This window comes from Ochotona princeps, chromosome 26 (genome assembly GCF_030435755.1).
Source record: "Ochotona princeps isolate mOchPri1 chromosome 26, mOchPri1.hap1, whole genome shotgun sequence".
Lineage (NCBI taxonomy): Eukaryota > Metazoa > Chordata > Mammalia > Lagomorpha > Ochotonidae > Ochotona > Ochotona princeps.
This window is the reverse complement of record NC_080857.1, coordinates 17,827,713-17,846,524: the sequence shown is the minus strand read 5'-3', so window position 1 is coordinate 17,846,524 and position 18,812 is coordinate 17,827,713. Positions and strand designations below refer to the sequence as shown.

The following is an 18,812-nucleotide window of genomic DNA, read 5'->3' as shown; positions in this document are numbered from 1 at the left end:
TCACCACGAGGCTTTCTCAGATACCTTTGCACCGTGGTGTACCTGGTGAACTACAGAAAGGACTCCTCTTTCAGAGAAAGTCTTCCAAGACAACCTTTGCCTTGTTGCCTCCCAGTCTCGCCTCTGGCCAGCATCCTCCAGTGTGCTGAAAGCTAACTCAGAGGCTCCATTCACAATGCACCCTGGGGCATCCCAAGCACCTTCTAATCTGCCTGCTTTTTGTTCCCAGAAGATCTAGGCCAAGTAGTCTGACCATCAAAGGATAGTACCTGAATTTTCAGCTTATCATCAAAATGGGGAGGCACAAGCCGACAGCTGATGCCCTGTTGATGTCCTTTTTGTTCTGAACAAAGTGCTAGACACTGCTGCCCATTGTAAATGAGTCTCTTTTGTTCCTTCTACCCTTTGTCCCCTTCCCAGAGAAGGTGTTTAAAAAGATACCACTTCCACAGTTTTCTCCGATCTTTCCTCCCTTGAAGGCCCCTCCTGTCACCCTGGCAGGAGACTTCTCTTTCATTCTCCCTTAAATAAATCTTGCTTTGCACATTGAAAAAAAGAAAGATCCCTGGTGCTCCATTTCTGACCCAGCTCTCTGCTAATGTGCCTGGGAAGCAGCAGATCTTTGAGCCCCTGTCACTCATGTGGGAGGCCCAGTTAGAGTTCCAGGCTTCTGATTGTGAACTGGCCCAGCCCTGGATTTTGTGGCCATTTCGGGTGTGAAGCACCAGATGGAAGAGCTCTGCCTCTCCTTTCTCTCTGTTTTCTTTGAAATAATTAAAAAAAAAAAAAAACTCCAAAAATGAATAAAAACATTCTTGAGGTTCCTGGAAGAACTGCCCTGGCAAAACTGGTCCTCTCGCCAGGTTTTGCTATGAGCGCTAGAAGACAAAGGGGAAATTGAGTACCCAGTGCCCAGAGGTGTAGGTTTTTGTGCATCTTTTCTGGAGATACAAACACAAAGTCTAGTTAGAGGTTGGCGCTTTACAAGCAACTCAGGAGATTCTGACTTGCAGCACAGTTGGAAACTTTCAAGTACTTGTGTTCTGGAATATTCTCATGATCTCAAAGCCCCTTCCTGTGTTCCCAATTGTGTCCACATTAACCCTACTGCCTGGGAGCCTGGCTATGATGTTTGATCTTTGATTCCCGAGGTCACTGGTTCCCACACTGCAGGGATTTTAAGAAATTCCTAGGCTTTTTAAAAATTTTGTTTTGTTAAAATGTGGATTTCTGGGCCCAGCATGATAGCGTAGTGGTTAAAGTCCTCGCCTTGCAAGCGCCGGGATCCCATATGGTCCCTGGTTCTGATCCCGGTGGCCCTGCTTCCCATCCAGCTCCCTGCTTGTGGCCTGGGAAAGCAATTGAGGATGGCCCAAGGCCTTGGGACCCTACACCCACATGGGAGACCTGGAGAAGCTCCAGGCTCCTGGCTTCGGATTGGTTCAGCTCCAGCCTTTGTGTTCACTTGGGGAGTGAACCATTGGACGGAAGATCTTCCTCTCTGTCTCTCCTCCTCTCTGCATATCCACCTTTCCAATAAAAATAAATAAATCTTTTTTAAAAATAAATAAAATGTAGATTTCTACCAAGTTGTCCCTAGATAAGAAGCTCTGGCTCTCTGTTACATAATGGGGTGACTCTAAATGATGATGAATTGTCTGCTTCTCTTTAAAACAAACAAACAAAAATGAAGATATTGGAAGAAATAATTTTGCACGCTTTCATCATAAAAAAATGTTCATTGTTTGAGAGAATAGATATCTTTCCCTTGAAAATAGCATTATACAATACATGCAAGTATGAAAACATTATATGGCACTCTATACATCTGTCTGATGTTAATGGATCAACTGAAAATGTCAGAAGTGTAGATCCTTGAGTCCCATATTTGGCAGTTCTTACTTAGTAATTCTAGAACAAGAGCCAAAAAATGCCCGCCCAATTCAGTCTCTTGTCTGGCTGCTGGTCAACCACACACATCTGGCAGAACCAGAGCTTCCAACTTGAGGGCTAAAATTACTTGCTCCAGCATGGGTTGCCAGCGCTCCAATGGCAGTTTGAACTGCAGCAGGTCCAAGGTGGGATTGGGAAAGTGTGTTTGTGGGAAGGAGGTGCTCCCACACCTCCAGAGAACGCTTCACAAGCCTAGTACCAAATATGGAGTCCTGGCAGGTGCTCAGCTTTCCCTGTGGGGTTCAGCCTGCTCGGAACCCACTTCCCTTGGCCTTTTTCAGAGGGCATTTCTTGCTTCCTGGTTTTTCTGGCTCATTTCACTCTGTTTGCTATGGTTTTTGCCCTTATTCTTCCCAACTGAGCGCAGCTGTTCTATCTGCAGCCAAGTTGGCTGGCTTGTTTGGTGCAAGGTGACTGATGAAGAGAGGGATCAGAAGAAGTGAGGGGAGCTGTTTGCTATCTTCCCCCATTCACACTCCCACACCCTTGCCCCTTTATGGGAATGCCTTCCCTTATAGACCTTCTGATTTCCAGAAGGGAGTATCTAAGGGTTTGTGTGTATGTTATGAACGTATCCTTGCCAGGCGAGATGTTGCTGAGAGCATTAAAGGCATCACAGCCATTAGCCTGGCCGGCATGACACCGAGACACCTCTGGATTTGCTGGCCCCCTGTGGCCCTGTGGTTGCTTAGGAGGCTGCATGGATCTCAGCAGTTGGGAACCTTTGGACTGATCTGCAGGGAGAGGCTGGGACAGGAAGGGATGATTCTGTGGCCTGTCCTCAGAAATCTTTATTTACAGACTCAGTTTTATGCACATACAAAGTGGTGAAATCAAGATAAGGACTCTGGGAATCAGCTTCCTGAGGCACCCACATCCCTAATGAGTGCTGGTTCGTGTCCCAGCTGATCCACTTCCCATCCAGCTCTTTGCTTGTGGCCTGGGAAAGCAGTCAAGGACAACCCAAAGCCTGCACCTGCATGGGACACCTGAAAGAAGCTCCTGGCTTTGGATCAGCTTAGCTCTAGCCATTATAGCTCTTGGGGAGTGAACCAGTGTATGGAAGCTCTCTCTTTCTCTCCCCCTCTTTTTCTCTTTGTAAATCTGCCTTCCAAATAAAATAATAATAATAAAATAAGAGAAAAAAATCTTAAAAAAAAAATCTTAAGGACTTTGGAGCCACAAGATCTGGCTTCAAATTAAGTTCCATCATTTAATAGCCATGTGATTGTAGGAGTCATAAAGCAAGTTCTTTCCCATTTTACATGTAATTTGACCTTCACTGAATTTTGTACCTCATTCCCCTGGGAGTCTGGTAAAGGATGTAACTTTTGACTACATTTGGGAAGCCTTGGGAATGCTAAAAATGACTTCTTGGGATTAAGAGTAGACACAGAGTCCCATTCATATCTGTGGGAAGCCATTCTTTGGGCTTTCCTGAAAACAGTAATACTTTTCACTTACCCATCCCTAACGGGACACCAGGAGATTATTGCCTGGGTTCTGAGTGAGAGTGACTTTGCTGAGGAGTTAAGCCAAGGAGGTTGCCATGGATACCTTCCCTCGCACCTTGAGGCTTCAAGAGAACAGCTTGTGAACACTCTGTGGCCAGGGCTTCGTTGGGCTGGCTTCACTGAAGAGCAGTACTGGAGGCTGCCCTGCTCACAGCACTGGGTCCTGCCTGAGATACTCATAAGTACATCCATTGCCAAGTGTGCTGACAACAGTCTTGTCAACCTTCATGTCTACTTCAAGCTGAGAAGACTCCTGGAGGACCTGGATTTGTTTTCTTAACTCTTTGTACATTTTCTTCATCTCTGAGGTGAAGATGATCAAAGTCCCTGCCTTCTCAAGTGGTTTCAAAGATCAGAAGGGACTTAGAAGCAATGTCTAGTGCATACACACACGCTGCTGCCACTCTGCATTTTCCTTGAAGTGATGGAGGCTGGGATGCCCTTTCCCTTCGGGGTAGCTCCAGTCTCAGCTACTAACTCACTGTATAGTTTTGGACAAATGACCTCTTTCTCCAGGAATATAACTATTAGTTCTTCTTCTTATTGTCCTGTTCTCCTCCTCCTCCTTCTTCTTTTACTTTTTTTTAAGCTTTATTTTTTTTTATTGGAATGTCAGATATACAAAGAGGAGGAGAGACAGAGGGGAAGATCTTCTGTCTGTTGATTCACTCCTCAGCTGGCTACAATGGCTGGTGCTGTGCTGATCCAAAGCCAGGAGCTCGGAGCCTCTTCCAGATCTCTCACATGGATGCAGAGTCCCAAGGTTTTGGGCCGTCCTCAACTGCTTTCTCAGGCCACAAATAGGGAGCTGAATGGGAAGTGGGGCTGCTGGGATTAGAACAGGTGCCCATATGGGATCTTGGGCGTGCAAGGTAAGAACTTTAGCTGCTAGGCTAGTGTGCTGGGCCCTTTTTATGTTTTTTGAAAAAAGTATTTATTTTACTTTTATTTGAAAGGCAGAGTTACAGAGAAAATAGTGGCAAAGAGAGTGATCTTCATTTGCTGGTTCCTTCTCCTAATTGCTGCAATGGTTGGCGCTGAGCTGATCAGAAGCTAGGAGCCAGGAGCTTGTTTCTGCTCTCCTATGTGGATGCATGAATCCAAAGACCAGAGCTATCCTCTGCTGCTTTCCCAGGCTATAATCAGGGAGCTGGATTAGAAGTGGAGTGCCTGGTGCTTGAACTAGTGCCTATATGGGAGGCTTAACCTACTATACCACTATGCTAGCTGCAACAAGCTCTTAGCATGCTTCCTGTGTTTGCTGAAGGAACCAATGAAGTCACAGAGTTTACTAAACACTATTGAGGACATCTAGAGTTTCACGCAATAGATTTTGTTTGAAATCTGTTGTGTGACTGAATCAGAGAAGGAGCTGCCTGCCGAGGGAGTAGCCTCAGGGGTCACTTCTGGGCTCTGGAGAAATCTGGAGATGGGACAGGATTATCAGAAGGAAAAGGAGGGCATCTTCTAAACCTACTGACCCTGTATGGTACCTCTAGCCAAACCCTAAGGCAGGAGCATAGCTGATCCTGACCTGGGCGTCACCCGAGTACCTTCCAGATCCTGTGTGTCCAGAGTAGGTTAAAAACAGAGATCCCCAGGTAGTATTGTGTGGCTAACCTCCCCAGCCGCTGCGGTATGAGGTTAGGAGGGACTCCAGGAGATAGCCCAGACTAACATTGTGTTTCTCCCTCCCTCCCTCAGGTCTGAATGCTGGTGCTTTCTATGCCTTGTCCACACTGTTGAATCGTATGGTGATCTTGCACTACCCGGTAAAGGAGCTCTCTATGCCTTTCTACAATGCGACTTGTAACCCTGTCTCAGCAGGAGCTGGAACCTTAACTCTTGGTTCCCTCTGGCTCTGGTCAGCACGGTGTGGTGGTGTTCTTGTAGGATTTGGAGGGAGGTGATGTGGGGCTCAGCTGAAGCTTGGGTAATGCTGAGCAGAAGGATAGGGTGGCTGTGTGACAAGCTGTGTGACCAACACCCCTCACTGGAGTGCGGCCCCAAACAGCACATTCACAGGATTTTTATACAGTCAGTCCGCAATAGCTTAAAAAGGGGCAATTCACAATAGCCTGCAAGGTGAGAAGGGAGATATCACACATTCTCTACGTATCTCGTATCTCGGCTGGATAGCCCAGGTCTGGCTCTTCTCAGGTCCAGCAATTAAGGTAACCATCCACATAATTACTTGGAGCCACATGTAAGATAACCAGATTTGGGCCTTGATTCATGACAATTGGAGTCCATCAGTCCTAAAGGTCACATAGGCCGTTTGGCCTCAAGCTCACAGTTTCTTAGTAGCAATGAGCCATGAACAATGATTGGGACTTTGATTCTGAGATTCCTCAGAATGTACTAACTGGGCATAGATATTTCAGTTTTCCCCACTGGTCAGGTAGGAATAATGATGAGTAAGATAGCAGTTTAAGGATGACATGGTTGAAACTCCACCTACACTGGTCACTGCAGAATCCAGGATTATGCGCACATATGTAGGGCTACATGACTTGGAGAAGCTCCTACTTGGAGATTTTCTGCCCCCTGGTGGCTCCTTCCAGGCTGTGCTGAATGGACACTTACAAAAGATTGGTGCCAAGGGAGCCTGCCTTCTCCTTCTCTGCCTTGGCCCCTTTGGCCAGTAGTGACTGTGCTGGGTCCCAGGTCTCATGCCCTCATCAGGTGATCTTTGTGGCTTTGCATCCCAGGGGGAAGAGGTGAATGCTGGAAGGATCGGCCTGACCATCGTCATCGCAGGAATGCTCGGGGCTATGATCTCAGGCATATGGCTGGATCGGTCCAAAACCTACAAGTAAGTGGTTCTTTCTGTGGGCCTGGGAACTAGGGAGTCATGTGTTGAAATGATGCCTTCTTCAGCAATGTGAACATGGTGGGCAGAGTTGTCTCTGTTGAGCCCAGTTGATCACCTCATTGATGAAGTGTGGGAACCTCTCCTGGCCCTGTGGGGTTGTAGAGCGACAGAGAATGGACACGAAGGTGGAGCCTGGTCCTTTCCCCACCTGCTTTCTCAAGCAACTGTGAGAAAAGAGCAAATGAGGGAGAGATGGGGTGATGTGAGAAAGGTCCCAGAAAGCTTGGAGGAAGCTTGGAGGATGGAGGGGAGGAGGTGATTTCACGACTCTATCCCTCGTGCTCCCTGGGGACTCCATGGAGTTAATGAAGGTGCTGTGTGCTTGCTGCAGTTCACAGAGTGTGTGGGTACTTTAGGGAGATTGTAGAAAATGGAACCAAAAGATTTTGGTGAAGAAGAAAAAACGGAACCTGATGCATATTTTTGATAATATTCAGTTTTCACAAAGTTTTAATTGATTTATGTGAAAGGCAAAATGACAAAAGAGAGGAGAGACAGAGACAGAAAAATCTTCTGTCTGTTGTCTGTTGATCTCCCCAAATGCCCGCAACTCCATCTGTGTCTGTTCCATGGATGTCAGGAACTCAAGTAATAGGCCATCATCTGCTGCTTTCTACACACATTCGCAGGGAGCTGGATGGTAAGTGGAGTAACAAGGACTCTAATAGGCACTCCCACGTGAGACACCAGTGTTGCAAGTGGACGCTTGACCGTTGCACTACAATGCCCATCTCTGATAAATTGTTTGAAGGGCTCTTTGGTATCGCTGGTTATCAGAAGTTTGGCACCCAAACAAATTTCTCTTTTAACTCCATTTCCATGAAATAGTTCCTGGTCTTATTTCATTTATTTTTATTTCATTGGTAGGATTTGTGATAGGCTTCTGAACTGAATACCAATGCATTCCTGAGAGCCCAGAGCCATCTTAGTGGAGGTGAATGCTTGATAGTAAGTGCTTGGTGTAGTGGTTAGGACTGCATTCCTATACCAGAGTGCTGGGTCTGGTTTCTGATTCCCACTTTCTGCTGCTGATTCTCCTGGAAAGCAAAATGCATGGCTTAAGTGCTTGAGTTCTTTCTACCCAACTTGAGTTCCTGGCTCAGGATTTTGGCCTGGACCAACCAGCTGTTGTAGGCATTTGGGGAGTGAGTCAGTAGGTGGGAGATCTCTGTCTCACTGTTCCCTCTCAAAAGAAGGGAAAAAACAAAAGGAAGAAAAAAAAAGATAAGAAGTGCTTTAGGAAAAAAAGAAAAAGCTTTTAGTGTAAATCAGTTAATCTAGGATGCTAATTAAAAACTGGACTCCTGTGCTCACTTCGGCAGCACATATACTAAAAAACCTGGACTCCTGGGCCTACTGCATAGATGATAATTCTCTAGCAAAATCTGCATGTTTATGTAAGAAGTGAACTTTTTGGCTACGTAGCGCCTGTCATTGTGGCCATGCTGGAACCCCATACAGGTTCTGGCTCTCCACTGCCAATCCTGCCCTGTGCTAATGGCCTGGGGAAATTAGTGCAAGGTGATCCAAGTATTTGGTGCGTCCCTGTACACACTTGGGAGTCCTGGACGAAGTTTCTGGCTCCTGGCTTCTGCTTGGCCTAGTCCTGGCTGTTACGTGTGGTCATCCGGAGGAGTCGAGCAGCAGATGGAAGATCCCTCTTTCTTTCTGTAACTCTAGTTTTCAAATAGATAATTAAAAAAAGATTTATTTATTTATTATTGGAAAGTCAGATTTACAGAGAGAAGGAAAGACAGGGAAAGATCTTTCACCCACTGGCTTATTTCCTAAGTAGCTGCAACGACCATAGCTGAGCTGAGCTGAAGCCAGGAGCTTCTTCCAGGTCTCCTACGTGGGTACAGGATCATCCTCTACTGCTTTCGCAGGCCACAAGCAGGGAGCTGGATGGGAAGTGGAGCAGCTGGTATCCATATGGGATCCTGGCACTTTGAAGGCGAGGACTTTAGCCACTAGGCTACCACATTGGTCCTGGTAACTTTTTTTTTTTTCTTTAAATAAAGAAACGACCATAGGCAGCCTTGGTGGCAGTACTCTGGGGAGAGCAGGAGCTGTCCAGTGTATTGGGTGCTCAGTGTGTGCTGGCCCTAGGGGCAGCTGCCAGGGTCGTCCTGCACCTGGGGCAAGGCTGCCTTCTGGGCTGCTTTGTCCAGCCTGCTAGCTTCCCAGTATCTATAGGCGACACAGTGACTGACCTGTTCTCTGCTGCACAAACATGCTTCTGTGAGGCTGTGCTCAGCCAGGTCTCGCTGTGGCCACTCTCGTCAAAGGTCGACTGAGGCCGTGCCTAGGGACGTGGCCGCCTGGCTCATGTGCCAGCAGCCTGGCTCGGCTTCATGACCGCTGGCAGAGCTGGCTGCCATCTCGTCTCTGCTGTTAGTTGCATGCTTCAGGGCTGACACAAGGGCTATCAAGACTGCCCACCCCAGTGCAGTAAATGGCAGCATCTCTGCCAGTGCTGGCTTTATGGCAGGAGAGGGGAGGGGAGGGATTGGAATGTGGGCTAGGCTGGACCGTGGGCAGCTAGCTGATTCCTTAGAAAGTATCGTGGAGGGAATAGGAGCACGCTTCTACCGGTTCCTGGTGTCTAGCTCCAGTGGTTGGCCCAGGACAGTCCTCTCTCTGTTCTCCTGCCCAGGCTGTGAAAGGACAGCCCTCAGTGGGCTGACGGCACTGTGTGACTCTGTCATTTCCACGCCCGTTCTCCCGAAGGTACCTTGGTTTGTCCAGCTCTGGAGGCTGGAAAGGGGGTGGAGAGGCCCATTTATTTATGACTAGAACAATAGTAGTTCTTCTCAACTGGCCAGTGGTTTAAAAAGAAGCTGTAGCTAAAATAAATATGGCCCTACAGTACACTCAGTGTTCTTATGAGACCACTTGAGAAAAGCTGGCATCTGCTAAGGTTGCTTTCTGCAAGGTGGGTGGGAGGGAAGGTTGGGGAGCAGGTGAAGCGAGGGTGGGGAGAGCTTCCCCAACCTGGGCAGCTGCTTTATAGCAGCAGCTTAGAAGTGTGTTCTGCAGAAGTTGTAGGCCCGAGTTTTTCTCTATAGGCAACTGCATCCTACATCATTCCCATGTACAGAAGTAGCAGAAGCACAGGTTTCAAACTCAGCCCTGGGTTCAAATCCTGGCTCTGCACCTATCAGACTTTGGATAAGGAACTTAACTGACCTCCTGGGTTTCAGTTTCTTCACCGTGCAAAGTAGGGAAAGCCAGCTCTTTCTTGCTAGGTTTTTATAAGGGTTGAGTTGAAACATTACACGAATATAAAGCATTTCGTGGAATCTGGCACCCAGCCGTGTGGGTATTAGCTTGATGTCAGCACAGTGTGGCCTGCAGGAACCTCACTGTGTTTTTGGCTGTAGGGAAGATGTGTGAAGGTTCTTAGCCTGGCATGCTGAAGTTGGTGCAGGGCCTGTGCTCTGCTCTCAGTGGTGCAGATGGAAGCACCACTTTAAAAAAAAGTACTGAGTGTGCTTTAGTTTTGAGGGCAGGAGTCAAGGTCACAGAGGGCACGTTAGGGAGGAGAGTGTGTGGAGGTGCAAGGTGAGCTGAGCAGCAGACAGAACCGGGACTGGCTGGCGGTGCTTTGGAGGGGACCAACATTAGGAATGGAAACAGAGGGTGTGGATTTCTCACGTTGGCTTTGCAGCCAGGCCCTTAGTTCAAGGCTAGTTCTCTAGTCCTTTTATAAACAGGTTTTTATAGAAAGAACATTAATGCGGCCAGCACATTGGCTCAACTGGCTAATTCTGAACCTCCAAGCACAGCATTCCATATGGGCACCAGTTCTGATCCCAGCAGCTCCACTTTGCATCCAATTCCCTGCTTGTGGCCTGGGAAAGTGGCAGATGATGGCCTCAGAGCCTTGGGATCCTGCACCCGCATGGGAGACCCGGAAGAAGCTCCTGCCTCTTGGCTTTGGATCAGCTCAGCTCTGGCCAATCTTGGGAGTGAACCAGTGGATGAAAGATCTTTCTCTCTGTCTCTCCTTCTTTCTGTAAATTTGACTTTCCAATAACAAATAAAACATTAAAATAAAAACAACAATATTTATTTGAGTGGTTAAGAGAGAGGGGCAGACACATTTCCCTTCCAGTGTCCGCTCTCAAACTAGCTGCAATAGCCAAGAGTGAGCAAGGCTTAAGGCAGGAGCCAGCAACTTCACATGGTTCCAAGTTTGCAGGGGCATTAGCAGGAAACTGGACCAGAAGTGGAGCTACTGGGACTCAAGCTGGTACTTTGAGGTGCTCGTATTTCAAGCAGCAGTGTGATCTACTGAACCACAATACCAGCTCCCTCTCCTTGTTCTAGCATCTGGACAGAGTTGTTTACGAATAAACTGTGCAGCAATAGTTGTGCCTGTGCAGGAGGCAACAGTAAGAACTCACAGATGACAGTATTTGAACATTAGGTCACTGCCCAGCATTGCTAATGGGTCTTGGGACAAAGCAAAGAAGCAGAATTGGGTGGTTTCTGGGACATTCTTGGACGCCACTGCCACCTGAGTGTGTGGCCCATGATTGTCCTCTTTTTTATTCTCCACTCTTTAAAAATAGATTTATTTTATTTTTATCAGAAAGTCAGGTATGCAGAGAGGAGGAGAAACAGAGTGGATGATCTTCCGTCCGATGATTCACTCCCCAAGTGACCGTAATGGCTGGAGCTGAGCTGATCCGTAGCCAGAAGCCTGGAGCCTCCTCCTGGTCTCCCATGCAGGTGCAGTGTTCCAAGGCATTAGGCCATCCTCCACTGCTTTCCCAGGTCACAAGCAGAGAGCTGGATGGGAAGTGGAGCTGCCATGATTAGAACCGGTGCCCATATGGGATCCCAGGCAAGGCGAGGGCTTTAGTTGCTGGGCTACTGCTCTGGGCCCTGTCCTCTTTTCTTTTTACTGGCAGGGAAGAGAAGAAGGAAAGGGCTGTGCCCTTGTTGCCTATGGAAAGGACATGACAAGGATTTGATGCTATGGAGCAGGTTCTCCAGGGAGAGAACAAGGCTTCACGCCTAGGGTCACCTTTTGTAGCACTGCTCATAACAGCCTTGTGATCATCAGTGTGATCATCAGTCCAGTGTCTGTCACCCTCATGGGCAGTAAAGTCTGTGACAGCAGGTGTTCCAGCCTCATAGAGAGGTTAACTGATGGTGGGTACCAATATATATTTACGGAATGAATGATTGATCCTGTTCAGGTCAGAAGTGTTAAGTTTTTTGCCTCTACTCATAGGGAGACAACCCTGGTGGTGTATGTTATGACACTGGTGGGCATGGTGGTGTATACGCTGACCTTGAACCTGGAACGCCTGTGGGTCGTGTTCATCACTGCTGGCACCCTTGGGTGAGTTTCTCTTCTGACCTGTTTAAGTGAAAAATGCCATCTCACAGCTCTTGGAGCTGCAGGTTTTCCAGGCTGTAGCGGGGATCTCTTTTCCACTCTTCTCACGGACTTCGGGAGATGTAGCAATGGCTCCCAGGGGCTTGTGAGTCTTCACAGCGCTTCCCACAGAAGGCATTCTGGCTGTGCTGTCGGGACAGAGTGGAGTGTGCCCTTCCAGGGGATAGGAAACCCTCAGTCTCTTTTAGTCCTGTCTGAGATAAGGTGGTAACTAAAAAAAAAAAAAAAATGCTCAGAGCTTAGAATCAGAAACTCTGGGTTCAGGTCTCGGTTTCAGTGCTGACTATCTGTTAGACCTGAAGTGCTCAGTGATTGTTGCTGAACCTGTGTGTGTGTGTGTGTGTGTGTGTGTGTGAGCGAGCAAGAGAGAGAGAGAGAGAGAGAGAGAGAGAGGAGAAAGAATGACCTTGACCTGCACTTCTCAGCTGGCTACTCTCTGGAGGGAGATAGGAGTTGAGGCTGTTCCTGCCAGCCAGCTCCCAGAGAGCCATGGAGAGGGTGTTCAGTACCAGGGGCTTCCCCTTCCTGGCCCAGGGCCCCTGGACTCAGGGCAGAGTCAGTCAGGTCAGACTGAAACAGAACAGGCATCCTTGCTCCTTCTGCAGATGCTGACACTGTTCTTGATGGCTGGATGCAGGCACAAGAGACCCTAATGGCTGACTGAGCACAAGGCCCACCGGGGAGCCTCTTCCGGGTCTGCAGGGATCTCTCTTCCCTTGGCCCACCTGGGGCATGACCAGATTGGAGTGTCTAGAGGGCTGATGGAAAGACAAAAACAAAACAAAACAAAACAAAAAAAGCCCAAAGAAAGAGTTGCATGGCAGGAGGTGGGCTCCCCATCCTTGTTGGCTCAGGAGCACATTTTATCACCTTGTGTGTCTGCTCTGAACCCTAGCTTCTTCATGACGGGCTATCTGCCTTTGGGATTTGAGTTTGCCGTGGAGCTCACGTACCCAGAGTCGGAAGGCATGTCGTCTGGCCTCCTCAACGTGTCAGCTCAGGTACCGCCCTCACGGTGTCTTGCTCGCTGCCTGGTTGGGTTGCCTTTGCATGATGGTGCTCCTTCCTCAGTGGTTTGGCTGCCAGGAGCCTTGTTTCCAGTCTTCCTTTGGCCTTCTCCAGGTGTTTGGGATCATCTTCACCATCTCCCAGGGCCAGATTATTGACAACTTTGGAACCATGCCTGGAAACATCTTCCTTTGTGTATTTCTTACCCTTGGTGCTGTCATCACTGGTGAGTTGGGGCCTAAGCATATGATGAGGCACAGACTTCACGTTGGCCACTTGGGACCATGTGTGTAGATTCATCAGACAGATGGGAAGTCCGCACACAGGAGAACGTTTGGGAGGGTGTGTGAGGCCATCTCTTTGGGAAGTAGTGATGTGTTTTGATAAAAGGGGCGTGAGTTTTGGATCCGGGAGACCTGTTGTTGAATCCCAGACGGTGACACTGATTTCTATGGCCATTGACCTTGCACAAGTGGACCAACCTCCGGGGACCTCTGTTTCCTAATCTGTCCCATGAGAATGGCTGTGATGATCAGAGTCCCATACACATATTCCCTGATAACCACAGGTGACCCATCTGTGTCATTACAGACCTCTGCTTCTCGGGCACATCAGTGATTCCTGGTCTTATTTGAGTTAGCTGATAGTGCCCTAGCTGCCTTGGAAATGTGAAGTTGGTTAGGGATATCTGTGATCTATAGGCAAATGAAAGCTGCCTCTCTTGGGTGAAATTGACCATTGGTGTGCTTGATGACTTATGTTTTTGCCACTCTTCTTTCTGGATCACAGCATTCATAAGAGCGGATCTCCGGAGGCAGAAGGCCAACAAGGAAACCCCTGAGACAGTGAGTATACTGGAGCTTTGGCAGGGCTGAATTCTGGGTTCTGGGCCTTTGATGAGCATTGTGGCAGCAGAGATGGGGCCAGGAAAGGCTCCCAGAGGGGCTGGTTTCGTGGCAGCTCTGAGACCACTCACTTCTCACACACACAGCATCCATGGAGAGGCTTTCCTTGGGGTCCCTGCACTGCTTTTCTGCTACGCTTGCTCGAGCTCTTCTCCCACTTCCTATCCTCCTCAGGACAGGAAGAGCGTGTGACTGCTGTCATAATCTGCTAGGCCATGTCTGCCCCTTGAGTCTGAAGCCAAGTTGTGTGGCTCTGGTGCCACTGCTATCAGCCTGGGGTCAGTCGCTGTGAAGGGAAGGGAGGAGGCCATCACGGCAGTGGTGGCCATAACACAGGGACTGTCCTAGCACTTGACAGCTCCTTAGGTGGGGCCACAGGGTGGAAGCAGCAGGTTGCTAGTAGGACCCACAAGGCAGGAACTGGTGGTGGTAAAAGAGGAACAGGCCAAAAGAATGATCTAGACTAGGAAAGTACTTTCCATCTGCTCTGATGAGTAAAGAACCACTTGATCAAAAATAATAGACATCCGATCTGAGCAAAGATGAAAGAAATCTCAAAAAGATAGAGTAAATGGGTATTTCTTTAAAAGAACAAAGGTAGCAACCATATTATGTAAATAATACGTATTCTTTGTAGGAACACTAAAAACCAAAACACAGCATACACAAATTTAAAAATCAGCCTGTAATTCCATCATCTAGATGAGATGCTTTTAATTTCTGGCATTTATGTTTTATAATCTGTATCCAAATGTGTATGTTTTCTTTTTGCAGGCAAAAATGCGATCTATTTTGTCTGCTTATTGCAACTATATTATTAGGCAACTGTTCACTGACAACACACTTTTAATGGTTCGGGTGTCCCGGTATTTAGACAAACCATAGACTCATCAGTGGATGTTAGTATGGTTCTGAGTTGTTATAGACAACACTGCGTGGTGAACTTGTTGGAAGCTGAATCTTAGTGCCTGTTCTTGAGTGTGTGGCATTTTCTTGAGGAAAGGCTTATTTCTAAGACTTGCATATGCTACTTGGCACGCACTCCTGCCAGGAGTTTATAGTATCGTGCAAGGTGCCACGATTGAGTGTTTATCATTTTAAAAATCCTGGCTAATCTAATGCTGAAATGGTTTTCTGCAGGTTAGATCTTTGGCATTTCTGTGCTGACAGATGATCACTTAAAGTTCCTTACTATTGTTGTCTGATGCCATAGCAGGCAGCAGCAAGTAGCATGTGGAAGCAGGGACCTGGAACAAGGGATTGGCTGGGGAGCCAGGGAAAGCCTCCAGGCAGAAATGGTGTTCCCTATAGACCTCTGTGACAACCCAGGCTCACACCTGTGCTGAGTGAGAGGGACCCGTGCTGATGTGCTACCCTTGGGTCAATGTGTAGATGTAATCAGCCCAGGGAAAGTTATCTGTTGTACAGCAGGATAGATTTCTGGTGAGAAGGTTTTAATTTGGAATGTGATGTGTTGTGTCAAGTGACGTGAGATTCTGAAGTGTGCTTGCTTTATGATCTGTGCTTATCTTGGCAAATTTGGGCAAACTAGGAGGGAATAAGAATCATCTAGTGTTGCATCCTAAAGATGACCTAATAGCATTTTAGTCCAGTTTCTAGTGTTGTATTAGCTTGTGTATATTTCATTTTCTATACTTCCCTCTACATTGTTTTCTCTACAGTCTCTATAGTAATGCCACCAAAAGTGTTCTAGCTTATCTCACTTAGCATAGCAATCTCCAATTAGGTCCATTTTTAAAGAGTCTTGATATTTCAGTCTTTGTATGGCTACTATTCCATTGTGTCTAAATCCCACATTTTCTTCATCCAGTCATCAGTTGACAGCTGCACTGTTGACTAAATATAGCTTGGCCACTTTTTACCCTGTTACATTCTACCGCAACCTCATATCTACATAGTTATATCTTGCTTAACCTTTTCTGGTAGGCTTTTATCATACCTGTAGCCAGATGCTTGTGTATATGGACTGTGTGCTACTCAAGGTTGGAGTTGTTGGTCCCTTGCTTGTGAGGAGCTGGAAACAACCGGGGAGTAGAAATAAGAACCTTAAGTTCCGCTCAAGGTGATCAGTTGTCCTGTGTCCCTCATTGCACGTCTCTGGACCTCACTGCCATCCGTGGCAGCTTGGGGAGGTCCGAGTTCTGCTGAGGCCAACACCGCTGGGGAAACTGGGGCCTCCTCTGGAAACCTGTGCAATGCAGCCCATAAAAACTCTCAGCTTAACTCAAGAGACCTGCTGGCGAGCCCACTGTCAGGGCCAGGTGAAGATGGGGCGTGCAGTCTACCTGATCTGTAGAGTTTAGGTAAAAGAACCTTGGGAGAGGTGACACCTCACCTTGACAATGAGAAGTATCCAGATTCAGGCTTTTGGTTCTCTTCCATTGCATGGAGCATGGCTGTGCATGTCCTTATTAACTTCTATTTCTGATTATGATTTCATGCTGATAGCTTTGTAAGAAGCATGTGTGTGCATGTGTGCGTGGTCAGGCAGACACATGAGACCCTGACAAGAACAGGCTTGTTGGTTGCCTAAATGAAGGCTCCTATTGGCTGAAGCTGAACTGCTGCCAAAGATTGGCAAGACAGATGATGGGAAGGTCAGATTTCTAGAGATCACTATTGGTATGGACTGGCCGTGATCCACCCTGCAACATTGTGGATGTAACTGATGCTGACTTCGCCTTGCATGTACTCAGGTTTTGAGTGCTGTCAGCTGTACAGTGCTGGGCCATTGTCCGAGGTCTTCTTGTTCATTAGAAGAGCCTTGGAGGTCAGAGGCAAAGCAGTTGTTATAATGGTAGACTTTCTAGACTTACTGTTGGGGGTGCAGATAGAGAGGAAGGACACCTTGTAATGCTCTTAGTTGCAGCAGGATAACTATGGTTGACAACCATTAATTATTTCAGAATAGCTAGTGGAGAGGATGTTGAATGTTCCCAAAACCAAAAAATGATACAAGTATCACTTACCCTGATACATTGTGTGCATGTATTAAAATATCACACTGTAACCCATTAGGATACTATACAATTACCATGTCAGTCATACAATTACCATGTGACAGTCACACAATTACTATGTGTCAATTAAAATGCATATATTAAGAAACCACAAATCGCAGATAAATGTCCCAGTTGGCAGTGTGTACCTACAGGCCCCAAAGGATTAGATCCAGAAGAATCTGTGCCTTCCGTCCTTGAGAAAGTCAAACTTCCTAAGGCTAAACTTCCCTGAAAAGAAGTATACATACACAGAAAGCCAAAGTCCACAAATGTTTGCGGCCTTTCAACCCATCTCTGGTATCCTTCCATGAACATTGTAACAGTAGTCCTTAGCCCGGGGCTGCCCCCACGTGGGCGAAGTTGGAAATGCCAAAGAGTTTCACAGACCTGGCCGACTTGGGACAGCTGTTGATGGTGGTCAGGATGTATGTCAGCTGTCAGAGCAGAGAGGGAAAGTGGCTTGCTTCTGGGCCCATGGCACCTGGCATCAAACAACGTTGGTCTTTCCACCTTGTGGGAGGCGGCACTGTTAGGGGTCTGTGTGTGTGTGTGTGTGTGTGTGTGTGTGTGTTGGGCTGGTTGTGCTTCCGTCTTACTCTTGGGGCAGACTGTGTATGCACTAACCAGAGTCGTGGGCAGGCAGCTGCCCCAGCAGGGTTGCAGTCCTGTACCTTTGACCCACAGGGTTGTCTCCCTGTTCTGCCTTGCAGAAGCTGCCAGAGGAGGAGGAGAACATGAGCAAGCTGCCCACTGCTGCATCCGAGGATCGTTTCTGAGCAACTCAGGGAGCCAGGGAACAGCCACCTCTTCTTTCAGTCTCCCTGACAGCACAGAGAAGCTTTGGGCGGGAACCACTGGAATATTTGTGGATTGCGTGACCGTGCCCATGCCTCCTGGACCCAGCTCAAAGGCCCAAATGGTTTACCTGGGGAAGACAGCACCTTCCACGAGCTGCAGATTCTACTCACACCCCGCCCCTTTTTAGGTTGTGGGAGCAGGTGCTTGGGGAGGCAGGGAAGCTATTGGAGCAGATCCTAGCTCCGTTCCTGGCCTTTCCTTTTTAGCTCCACCTCTCAAGGGGAATGCTTGCAAAATTATCATGGGAAGAAAGCTTCTTCAGGATATTCACTTTTCCTACTCTCTGGAGATGCTCACAGGGAGCCTGACTGTAAGGAGAGGCGGGCAAGCTGCTGTGCCCACGGCCTTTTCTGCATCCTTGGCCTGCCTAATGCCGTGATGTTTCCAATTCCTCCTTCTTCAGAGCTGATCAAACCAAATGTCAATACATTACACAAAAGTGTTGTGTGAGACCACCGAGGAGAAACCCATGTGGGAGGACTAACGTCTGAGTGTGTTTAACGACTCTGGTGGCTTGCCTTGGGGTGAGAAAGCCTTTTTTTTTTTTTAAAGTCTCTGGCCGGGGACCTCTGTGTATCAATCACTGTCACCTCTGACGCTTTCACCTCAAGGCAGCCGCTGGCCCCAGGGAGGGTCATCCCAACCACTGCGACTCTCACAAATCCAAGTTCACTTTTGAGAGCTGCGAAGGAAGTGGTAGATGTGTGACGGGAGGGAAGGTGCCCCAGTAGGAACTGAGTCTGCTCAGCTCACACCTCTACTGGGGTCCCCCCTTCTGTGAGAAGTCATCTGTATGAGATTCTAAAGCAGGTGCAGGGAGCCCTTTTTCTTTTTTTAATTCCTGGCCTTGAGGGCCAAGTGGACATTTCTAAAACGATCAGCTTAAAAGTTAGCATGCTATAGAGTTGATGAATTTCGAATTCTACCTACAGTTGCCTTGGCAGGGCCAAACGGCTTTGTGGGCTGGACCTTCCCCAGCTCCCAGGACTCTGAGTGAGTCTTCTCAGCCCTGACAGGCTTTCCTCATGTGTTTTCTGCAAATAAGACACTTTGGGGGTTCTCCTGTGCATGGAGCAGCTCTGTGCTGTTTTGCTTTGGCCACTCCCCAGGCACCAGCAAACCGGGGTGGGCTATGCTGGTTTAAGTGCTGGGGTGCCTGGGCCCCTGTCCCCAACTGGGAGTCGTGTGTGTGTGTGTGTGTGTGTGTGTGATGAAAACAGTTCCTGTTTTTGGTGGAGGGAATGTTTGGGGTAGCAAAGAGAG

General features: G+C 47.9%; 1 protein-coding gene across 1 annotated transcript in view; it reads left to right on the top strand.

The window, feature by feature from the left end:
• Nucleotides 1–18,086, top strand: part of FLVCR2 (FLVCR choline and putative heme transporter 2) — a 59,399-nt gene extending 41,313 nt beyond the window's left edge. Inside the window, exons 4-10 of the mRNA XM_058655443.1 lie at nucleotides 5,172–5,239; nucleotides 6,179–6,282; nucleotides 11,588–11,698; nucleotides 12,651–12,756; nucleotides 12,878–12,989; nucleotides 13,553–13,608; nucleotides 17,402–18,086. Of these exons, the coding sequence (XP_058511426.1) occupies nucleotides 5,172–5,239; nucleotides 6,179–6,282; nucleotides 11,588–11,698; nucleotides 12,651–12,756; nucleotides 12,878–12,989; nucleotides 13,553–13,608; nucleotides 17,402–17,467 (623 nt within the window). The 3' untranslated portion in view covers nucleotides 17,468–18,086. The remainder of the gene's footprint in view (nucleotides 1–5,171; nucleotides 5,240–6,178; nucleotides 6,283–11,587; nucleotides 11,699–12,650; nucleotides 12,757–12,877; nucleotides 12,990–13,552; nucleotides 13,609–17,401) is intronic.
• Nucleotides 18,087–18,812: the final 726 nt, after the last annotated feature.